We start from the raw sequence: 11,784 nt of genomic DNA, 5'->3' as shown, positions 1-11,784 counted from the left end.
TAAACATATACGCAATAATTTATGCATGACACTGATTAAAAATAAGATAAAAGAGAGACGACTTAGATGGTTTTAGCATTTGAAATGTAGACCTAGTAGAGCACATGTGAGGAGTAAATTAGTTATGATTCTTTGTGTGAAAAGGGATAGGGATAGGCTTAAAATAACTTGGAATGAGGTAGTAAGGAAGATTCAGTATCCCTTAATATAATAGAAACTGGGATTGGTTGCTGCCTCATACTGATTATCTCCTGGCCTATGACACCCAATAATCTGATGAGTTAAGCAATGCACTATTTGTTGATGGGCCTCCCTCCAGTCCATGGCTCGAGCCAAGTAGCATTCCAAGGCTTTTGGCATATTGCCAACAATCCTATCTATCGCTAAATGAAAAGAATAAAGCACAGCATATTAGCCCTAACACCGAAATCGATAGGTTAGACATTTGAATAACAATTATCCTCTCCATTTAGTAATTGAGTTCTTTCACTTTCAATGAGTGGTAAAATTCCACCCATTCCCTCCCCGAATCCATCTGCACCCAACCAAAAGATGAGAGAGAACGGGTTCTCTCAAGGCGGGTAGGCCGCAGTTCCTTTCAAACATGGTACCCTACATATGTATATATAGGCCACTCTGGATCAAAAAATTGTCGAAAAATGATTCTTGTAATCGACTTCATCTAATAAGACAAACGCTTCTTGTTGATTTGAGGTATGATTCTACCATACTGCATGGGCTTAACATGGGTACCTTCCAAAACTAAAAAACCAAACTAAAGTTGAGAAATTCCCTTGTTAGCAGTCAAGGTTAGAGATTATTACAATTACTATCAGGAAATAGATTGCATCTCATGCCACGCGGCTTTGAAATTGTCTAAAAACATGAAAAACGTCTTAAATCATGTCCTCAAAACCTTTATTTTTTAGAGGGTGTTTTCAAGTTTCTATAAATAATTTTTTTTAATCAAACAAGATTTTTGTATATTCCATGTATCCCACATTTGAGAATATAGAAAAGTGTCAAAATAAACAGGGCTATATATCCAAGCTCTCTATGCTCTGCCCAATCCACCCATTTCCCGCCCCCTATTTATTTTGTAGCAGCTGCAGGATCTCTCTCTGGCAACAAAAAGAAAAAAACACTTCTAATGAAAAAACAAAAAAGGCAACACAAACGAGATTCCACCGCATCTATACGAACCAACTTAAAAACCAATTGTAATTCCAGGAGATGAACCATGGCTGCTTTTTCCTCCCGTTCCTAACCACTATGGACATACTGAGTTGATACATATTTCCACTTAACAAGAATGAAACAATTCCATAGAGATGCATAAAACTTGGGTTTGGCAGGGAATATATTAGCCACCCAGCAAATTTAATTTGTTTTCCTTAGCTGCAACATCAACCACGAAGATGCTACCTGAATCACACCACCCGCCCAAAACATCATCCCTCGGGCACTGCACAAAACATGGAGACATGGATTAACACATAAAACTGTGGAATGGTCATTACATTTTTTTTTTTTTGGGGCATTAGAGTATGACTGGAACAAAGTTCCATATCCACTGAGTCATTAGGTTCCGGAAACATAGCATTATTCGATGGAGAGGATTAAGACCCCATATACGATGTGCCTAGCCTAGTATATATTGTGCTGAAGATCAACCTGATCAATTTGATCCTGTGATTGGACTTGAACATAGTAATGCACAGTATATAAAACATCAATAAAATTAGCATTCCATGCACAATACTCCCAATTAAGGGTTTGAAGAGGGCATGGTACCTAGAACCTTACTTCCACAAAGTAGATGTCATATGAAAACGTATTATAGAAAAAATAAATTATCACATATGTAAAATATAGCCCCATTAACTGATCTTCGATATCATTTCTCATCCTTAATATGAGAAGTGATGTAGCTAGACCTGTGCAAGAGTATATGTCCTTTCTCTAACATTAATAGAACAAGCTGCCATAGAATTGAATAGCAGAGCAACCAACCTGAAAATTTTAACTAGTGTGTAACAATGGAGATGAATTAAGCATATATGCATGTGCGATTGTGCATGTCCACTGAAACAGTTCGGTGACACCTTTATTTGTAGGGCCACATGAGATTATGGCCAAAGGTTGGCCAACCAAACTTAGGCCACATCCTATAATGGTTGGTCCCAAATCAATAAGGCCACATTTTTTTACTTCTATCTTGAGATCTTTTAAAATTTGAAACTCTGTTTGATCAAGGTGATCAAGCCTCGTCGGGAATCAAAAAGGGCCCAAATATGATCAACAAGCTATGCATGAGAACTATTGTCACTATCTTCTGTGGTTTTATGTATGGCTGTTAGAAAAAAGTCAATTGACATCTAGGTGCTAGATGAGCATGGTCGTATATGTGTGTTCTTATGTATATCAGGAATATAGCAAAGTGGCATACAATAAGCTACTATTGAATGTAAAGTTTCAGCACAAGAATTTGGATAAGGACTCTAGTCATCTCATGATGGTACTTTCTCAAGACTTTATAGGGACACCAGTCCTTTGGAGGTGTCATGCTTCTTGAATTGCTTTTCTAATTTTGCATAATGAAAAAAAAAAAAAAAAGAATAAGTTGAAGTTACACTGTACTGTGCTTAAAAAGTAAACTGGTGCGTATTACATGCATATTGAGGGGATGATTTCAGAAAACTACCATACCTTATTGAATCCAAGCCAGTTTGAGTCGCCTCTAAATGAAAATATTTTCTTTCTTTCTTTCCATTGTCCGCAATAGACCTGCAAATATAAGTTTACCATTCAAACAACTGTATAAAGGGACCCTAAAAAGTAATCCATTCAGTGGTTGTAACAGAAAAATGCCAATAACCCCCCTCAAAAGTAATTACAAAACACTGCACTAGACTAGGTCTATATAATCTCTCTCTTTAAAGCCACTTTGCAACATAGTTGCCCTTAAAAACTACTGCCTTAGAAGCTAATCCACAAGCATTAACACCAGCTAAGACATTTCATCCCAGTGCCCACATGCAACATCCTCCAAAGGGATGTTGCAAAAAGATCTGCATCATGAACCCACGTGCTATTAAATCCAACTTCTTGTCCCACAATGGAGTAGGTTAGGATCCTCTCCTCTAATAACTATATTTCACCACATAGTTGACATTGAAAACTGCCTGAACAATTGTGAAGCTGATCCCTGACCATGACATGAGCTCAGAACAACCATGCTCTAGTGCCCACACACATCCATCCTCCCCATAATTTATTTATTTATTTTTAAATGGCCTTTCAGCATTCTAAACCTGCATGACATCTAATCTAAATTTTGAGGACACAAGGTTCTGGCCCTGATGAAAAATTTACCCAGAGTGAAAGAATACATGCATTTTAATAATTCACAACCTTAAAATAAAAAAAAATAAAAAAAGTTGAATATTATATAAAAATTTACCCAGATTGAAAGAATACATGCCTTTAAATAATTCACAACCTTGAAATTAAAAAAAAAAAAAAAAATGAATATTATATAGGTTTCAGAAAAAACAATCACCTCATAGTCAACCCCTTGTATATAGATATAATCAGGATCTGTTGTTGAGAAAGCAAGTCCAGTTATCTGCAGCATCAGAAATAATAACATCAGGTTGTTAGCTGCATATTAAAGCATGCCAGAACAAATGTACCTAACAGTTTCAAAATATTGAATATAAATAAGTAAATTCATGATGAAAGATTTCAGCACTTGAAGCATTGTGGCTCTACAATGGTCAGCGTCAACTGTTTTTGGTGCATCCCGGGATACTTCAAGAGAATGGTGAGTTGTAATCCACATTAACATGAACAAACAGTTCGTGTTGTCAACCATGAGAGAGAGAGAGAGAGAGAGAGCGCAGAAAGTTGCCACCCAGTTTGAGTAATTGCATAGCCAGGTACATGTTCAAACAAATAAATCCCAGCAAGAAGTCACTATTGCTATCTGTGCCTTTTAAATTTGTAACTGCGAAACAAGATTTTTAAAAAACTGCAAGATTATATCTCACATAGTCAAGAATTTATTGGATTCCTATATATATATATATATATATATATATATATATATATATATATTAACTAAAATTAAAAGGATTTATTCAAGAAAGCAATTCTTAAACCCTTCACTATCAGAATTGATGAAGCACTTTAATCCATCTCTCTCATTGGCCCTTTTTTCTGCTTGTTTCTTCCACTATCCAACCTAATTTCCTTTCCAGAGTCTGTCAGGTGTGCACATGCATCCCAACAATGGGAGCTTGAGTTACATAATCCTTTTTCACAAACTTCTTTTCTGGATAAATATCAAGTGGTAAAATAGCATCTCATTTAAAATCAGCATTTTGCTCCCTCCATGATCAGATTCTTATCTGCACCTAAATTCCGCAAATATTGAAACTCCTTCCAAATACACACTAAATTACCCCCATACTGAGTACACAAATCATCCAATAATAAACAATTGTCACCCAGAATCACTATCAAAATCACTCTCCTTGTCCAATACATTGTCAGGGAACAGGGTAAGAGGTGATCTCAAAAACACAACAAACCAAGGTAATACTTCCCCTTATTCAAATCAACACTACATAGAATCAACAACACAAATTAGCCAGACACATAAAGAAGACACCATGATTTACATGGAAAACCTTTTAGTATGTTGGGAAAAACCACCAAACTGAAGTCTACTCCCAAACTTGTAATCTGTCAAATGTTCCCTAGAAGAAACAAGAGGCATACTCCCAAACTTGCAATCTGTCAAAATAGTAACATTAGTGTTCCCTATAAGAAACAAGAGGCATACACCAAGTATAATCAAGAACAACAAATTCTTGGTACTCAACACAAGTCATCATTAACAAGGTAGAATCAAACTACATGGAGAGGTTTCAAGTTTTCAACCATAGTTTTAAAACCCAGACCAGGGACCAACCTAGAAAAGAAAGTAGGTTGGTCAGTGGATCAACTCAGTGGTCGAAATTGTTATGTACTTATGTTAGCATGACATTGTGTGTGTGTGTGTGTGTGTATAATAACAATAATATCAGATAATATTACAAAGATATTGGTCATGATAACATATTAGCCATTAGAGTAAAAAATAATTAATGACATATTCTAAATAAAACTGGTATATTTGTCTAAAATATTCTAGGAATTTAGCTCAAACAAAAATATTGGAAGATATAGAAAAATGTTTAATTCAAGTAAAATAATTTCTTTGGCTTTTACACTGTTATATCTGTTACTTGGTAAATATACAACTATGTGAAGTTGATTTAGTGGTAGACCGGTAGCACATACCTTGATAGAATGTTGAGATCACAGGTTCAAATGAGATAGCTAGCAACTTTCATGATTTTTTTTTTTTTTTTATGTGAGGCACCGAGTTGGCCCACTATTGACCCCTATTTAGCCAGGGTAGAGTTTCTTTTGACCAGGTCATCAGGGTCAACTTTGGTTCATGTAAATTTTGAGTTTGGATGCTTGACTTGATCAGCCAGATGACTGGCTCTGGTGAACCCCATTGGGCAGCCCAGCCTGCTCTGGATCTTAAAACCAAATGGTTTCACCCTGCCATTCCAGCTAGAAATCAGCTCTATGGAGCTTCCAATCACAATTACGCCATCTACAAGAAAGGAGCATGAGTCATGAACATGCTGCTGAAATTTCAGCTCAATTGGACTAGATATCATGGTCTGATAATAAAAAACAAGCTGGCTTCACATACCCCTTAAACCAAGATTTTTTTCAGAAAGCTTTTTCCCTCTCTTTCACTCTCTTCTTGGCTGTCTCAAAGCGTGCATAAACTAAAGCTTATTGCTTCCCAATGAATTTAAGTTTGATTCTGCAAATATGACCCATCTTCCAAAGGAAACCACAGCTAACCTATGAAGCATGGACAACGACATGGGTGTCCAGCATGATACATGTCTTGACACATTACATGTCAAATCTTAAAAAATCAAGACAGGATACAACAAGGGCATGGAGATAGAAAACATACTTTTTACATATGATTCTGTAAATAACATATTGTTTTAATCGAAATAAAAAACAGTATTCGAACATCATTGAATTTGCTTATGATGTTGATAACTTTACTTTTTGGTCTCTTCATTGATTGATGGAATTTTGTTTGGTAACGTGGTCGATGCAAGTTACAAGTCCATTTAGTTTAGCCAATATATATCTTTTGAACATAATAAATCTCTCAAAATTTGATAATATTACAATATGCCCCTCTAAAATTTTTATTTTTTTCTTTGTATTAGCACCAGCTGTGCCATGCAAGTCTTGGACACTTCAGCTTTGCCATACCCAACAAGTGTCTCGAAATAAAAATAAGTCCAACATGCCAAATTACCTGGTGCTGTTGGGTCATGCCTAAAAAGCATAGTCTGGTACATGGATACTGGCACTTTGCCCTAGTTGAAGTTTCAATGCTTCAAAGCAACTAACCAAAATGAAGTCTCATTGCATGGCCATCCTACCAAGTGGTCTACCACCGAGATAAATATCATCTTTTACTTGCGCATGGCCAAGACATCCAAATGGATTACTCCAAATATATGTACGTCATCCTCCACACAAGAGGGAAACTCAACACATATACCCCATTTTTTACTTTTTTTACTTTGAACACCTTCCCTCTTATTACCATTATTCTCAAACCACTCCTAGATTCAGCCCAAAGCTCAACAAATGTAAAACTTCCACCATTATTCCTCTTGAGAGCACATCTCAGGATGTAACCGATGCGTATCTTAAGGCCTGACTTCATTGCCCTCGAGATGAACTCTTGTTAGACCCATTTGAAACAACATTTCTACCACTTCCCTACTGATCATTCTTCTTAAAAAAACTTATCTCCCTGATCATTCGCACTAAAATCAATAGTAGCCTTCATATTAGGTGAGTTGGCCACTCTTCATGCAGGATACCCCTAATTAGAAGAAAGCTGTAGTCTATTCGCCTTCAGATCGAGGCGAGCTGACTTCTGCAAACAACCAGGCTTTTGCCCTTGTTGAATCTGATTTTCTTTAGCTACAGACAGTTTTTCTGAAACAGAAGGCACTGCAGTAGCCCCATAGGCCCTTGCATGGGCTATTGAAGATTTTGAGAAATTATATGGCCCAAATCCAAAATAATATTTATGGATGCTCCATTCTATTTCTTTTATACACATGGAATTGGGCTTTAGAAGGAAGCATCACCTCCTTCCTTTTTTCTACAGGCTAGAAGCCAATTTGTGCAGCCAAGATACTGAATTTTCGCTGAAGTACTGTCAACAAATGGAAAATCTCCACCTTCTCCACTGGTCTATGCGTTCTTCTTTAACAAATCGACCTATCTCCCACCATTGGATTTGTTCTCACCATGACATTGAGGATCGGATATTTCGCCTGCCACAAGTGCCTGAAACAGAAATCAATCAACCAAACCTCTTTTCCTCTAAAAACATCTCAAACCCATCATGCCCAGTTGCAAAACAAGAAAACATCCATTTTGCTACCTGAAACACTAATTTGTCTACTCTTTTGTGGTCTTCCTATTCTCCACCAAGTTAGAAATTTCACACTTGGTGGCAGTTGTCCCAAATCAGTAACTGAGTTGAGGATGAGCGTTTTACATGCTTGGTCACAAGACATAATGGCTTAAACTTCTGGATCAATTTGGTCCTAACCAACATCTTAAATTTCAATTTCAACTAAAATTATGAAGCTCCAAAGGTACGGAAATTTGGATGGAAATTTCAATGTCAATTTGAAAAATTAATGGAAATTAGTAGTAAAACATGGAATTCTTTTACGAAATGTTAGAAATGGTAAAAAGGCATAATAATGTAAGTTTTAGGACTAATATATCACAAATTAAATACATCTATGTTGTGTATGAGGTGCAATAGTTGTGATAGTGTATGTGTATTAAACATACTAGATTAATATAAATGAACCAATTAAATATTTTTATTATAAAAATCAAAATAATTTAGACATTAATGATAAAATGATGTTGAAGATTTAATTTTTCATGTAATTCAAAAGCCCTTGTAATAATCTTTTGTTTCAATAAAAACAGGAAGATAACTTAAGAGAGAAATTTCACTTTGAGTCTAAATCCCACATTTTAACTAAGGAAATTTAATTCTATAGTTAAAATTTCGGGCAGTTCCACTAAAATTGGCGATTCGATAAATTTTGGATGATTCATTGAAATTTTGATAGAAATTATGCAAGACGGAAATTGATTGGCATTTTGATTTCAAGGGTAACAAAAAGAGGAAATTTCAACAGTAATTTCGATAATTTCATGGACACATGACAAATGAGCTTAATATATATGGGTGAGCACCAAGTTGACCTAAAATCTTAAGCTAAGTCTTTGGCCCAATGCATATGTAAGCCTCTCACCCTCCACTCAATTTTCTGATGTGGAAAAATTCTCACAAGTAGAGTTTCCAACACATCATAAGCACATAACCAGCTTTATGCAAATAACCTACTCCCTTCACCCTTTCTAAACATGGGTCATAAGATTTCCCCCTGATCTGAATGGATTTGGAAGGATCTGCCTTCCTTACACCCTATTAAACAATCTATAGATTCTATACACATGGAGAGAGAATAGAGAAAGGAAAAGGAGGGAAATAGAGGTAGAGAGAGAGGCATGAGACATGAACTTGCAAGGACTTCACTGAGTGCTGAATGCAACTATAATCCCTCATTGTTCAAGGTCCACTTTCTGCACTTATTGGGATCTTCAACCCCTTGTCTTTTTCCTTCAAATATATCAATTTATTAGTGTATTATTTTTATTTAATCGTTCTTTTGCAATTGCATCACATATAGGTCAAAGGGGGAAAAACCAACCGCTTAATTTCTACATGCTCCATTTCAAATTTGATTGATTTGAATTGTTATCTACAATCTATTAATTTTTTCCTCTTAAGAGTCGAAGGTATCTTTTTTAGTAATGGTGGTTTCTTGGACATCAGATCAGTCAAGCATCATCCTGTTCATATCTGGCTGAGTTTATTTTCACATTTTCTGGAATGAGCTTTGCAACTTTTGTGCTTGTGCATTGCACAAACAATGGTGGCACCAAGAAGGTAAATTGAAGTGAACATTATCACACCTCTTTGTTAGTACTTGTGTCACTGCATAGCTTTCTTTAAAATACTTTAAGATGCACACTCAAATAAAACTCCTACCAATGGCTTTAACAAACAGGAAATGCACATTTGCGCAATAGAATTCCAAAAGAATTTGGCCATAAGCAAAAATCAAATCCAGAGGACGAAGAATTATGTCAGACATATAGATAGGAAAGAAAGAAACCAGGTCTAAGAACAAACAGAGAACCCATGTCATAAAATTGTGTAGGGAGAACCCCAGGTCTAAGAAAAAAATAATAATTTTTTCACTTATAGTTGTGCAGAGAGAGAGAAGGAGATCGTCTGCACTATGCAGGAGAATGGAAATGGAGATGGGTCATTGAGTTGGGCACTGGAAAGAAAGAAAAAGTATAAGAGGATGGATTTTATGACCAAAGAGGCAGATGGAGTCTCTCATCATCACAATTATTATCAAAGGGACAGGAAAGACAGCATCAAGAAGTACAATCTGGTTAGTGTCACCTTTGACTCTCAATTCCGTGCTTTTTGGATATAGTTCTTTTTTCTTTTTTGTTCTACTCTTTGATCAGCTTGTTTTGTTGAATCCCATGTTTTAAAAAACTACTTGTATATACACAAAATTGTTGGATCCCACTTTAAAAGTATCCACGGAGTCTATTTTTTGTATTCAATCTTTGATTTTCTATTTTGGATAAACCCCACATTGAATTGAACTGACTAACAAGATCAAAGAGGAAATATTAAGTTTTCGTATATTCTTCTTAAGAAAGAGGAATTATCTAGATTGTGAAGATATTGGGGTTAACATGTGAAGGAAAACAAGGTGTTGACGAACTTAATCGAGGAGGCCTATGTTGATATTTATGTTAGATGTTTCAAATTAAAAAATGTCCGTTTAATAGCTGTCAGTTTTATTTTAATTAAATATACGTTAAAATTTAATATTAATTAGTTTTAATGTTTTAAAATATTAACTACTACTTTAACTATTTCATATTTATGATGCTGGAAATTATACTTAATTTTACCAATATAAACTGTGATCCAGCTTCATTTCAAGATACATTTTTCTTCTTTAAAACAACTCTATCTTCTATATCTTCAGATTTATATTTTTTTGGGTAACTAAATGACACTACATATCCTATCGCTCTGGTGTTTGTGAATGCATACAAAACTAAGCTAGCTGAGTAATCCCAGAGGTCGTGCGCGCAGTGACTATATGCACCAAGATACGGTGGCATGAAATCGGCTTTAAGGAAATAGTCCTTCCACGCTTCAGCTTTTGGTACATATTTGTACTTTTATTTAATATTAATTTTATTAGTAAATATTTTTCCTTTTGTTATATTTCCAACAATCTTAAAGTCGAATCATTTTAGCACAATGAGAGCAAGATACGTAGTCACAAATTTTTCTTGCACCCATGAAATTTACATTTAACCATCTTGTCCTAATTTGTTGTGGTTGAGTTTTGCAGCTTTGGTCAAACCCTAAATGTCATATTAATGATCAAGGCAATTTGTTGGTTAGTGCAATCATGATTTGCTAAAGTTGGTAAAAAATGTTTGGATCAAGTAAAGTGTCGATAAAGTAATGTGTTTCTTTAGTGATGTCTAAAAATATAATCACCTTTCACTATTATTTAACTTAACTTAGCCCCTTGTAGTTTTGATTTTATTTTTGGTTTGAAATGTTTTACAACCAATTAAATTGATATTATTTATATTTTCTACAAGTTTAAATGATATTTTCTTTTCCTATTTGTGCGTTGCACAACTTTGGGGGAGTCAAACACAACATTGCAGTTGATGGAAACATCAATTGCAAATGATGTCACAAATACTGTAGAAATTTTATATCATTAATCTCTAAAGCAATTTTAGTAAAATTGCATTTAGTTTATTTATTTTGTCAAAAATGCTTTTAATTTGGTGTGTGTTGGCTAGTTTCATTTTGTTCTACAGGAAATGACTGAGGTTTGGGATGTGTAAGTGATTCGGTTAATCAAGAATGTTTGACTTCTCCAATATGCTTTATTGACATGTTCAATTTTTTTATTGCTCCATCTCGTTTGCATTTTCACCCAATTCTTAGAACCTTCATACCAATCGTTTGGTTTGATTTATTTGAAAGTACTTGCATGATTTGTAAACCAAATCCAACTTCATTTATGAAGACTTTCAATGGTAATAATGCTTTGAGAGTGACAAATAATTGTTGGTTATGAAACAGAACTCCATCTATTATGGAGCGTAGAGATAACAATCCTCAAGCTCAAATATTATCACCTTCAATGGGTGAAACATGCAATTCAAAAGGGCAGAAAATACAGCCATATACCTCTTTTGTGTTTCTTAATTTTTTTGGGACCCTGTTTTCCTTTTTCAAACTGATGGTAATTTTTTTTATAAAATGGGGGGAAAAATATTGCGATTGTAAGGTTTTCTCTATACATCACAACCTAATTAATAGTGGGGTCTACAGTAATATAAGAATTTAAGCACTCCCCACTATTGTTATGACTTGTTTTTAAGTGGTGGAAGCATGTGTGCATAAATGAGCCGACATTATTCTTGATTTGATTTTACTATGAATGC

General features: G+C 35.0%; 1 protein-coding gene across 6 annotated transcripts in view; it reads right to left on the bottom strand.

Moving 5' to 3' along the window:
- Window positions 1–1,166: 1,166 nt before the first annotated feature.
- LOC131161771 (uncharacterized) overlaps window positions 1,167–11,784 on the bottom strand; it is a 147,601-nt gene continuing 136,983 nt past the window's right edge. For all 6 annotated transcript variants that reach the window (XM_058117730.1, XM_058117728.1, XM_058117733.1 and 3 more), the window contains 3 exons: window positions 3,563–3,628; window positions 2,710–2,787; window positions 1,167–1,465 (listed from right to left, as the gene is read on the bottom strand). In XM_058117730.1, coding sequence (XP_057973713.1) covers window positions 1,364–1,465; window positions 2,710–2,787; window positions 3,563–3,628 — 246 coding nt within the window. In that variant the 3' untranslated portion in view covers window positions 1,167–1,363. The remainder of the gene's footprint in view (window positions 1,466–2,709; window positions 2,788–3,562; window positions 3,629–11,784) is intronic.

This window comes from Malania oleifera, chromosome 8 (assembly GCF_029873635.1).
Source record: "Malania oleifera isolate guangnan ecotype guangnan chromosome 8, ASM2987363v1, whole genome shotgun sequence".
NCBI classification, from domain to species: domain Eukaryota; kingdom Viridiplantae; phylum Streptophyta; class Magnoliopsida; order Santalales; family Ximeniaceae; genus Malania; species Malania oleifera.
This window is presented reverse-complemented; position numbering and strand designations above follow the sequence as displayed.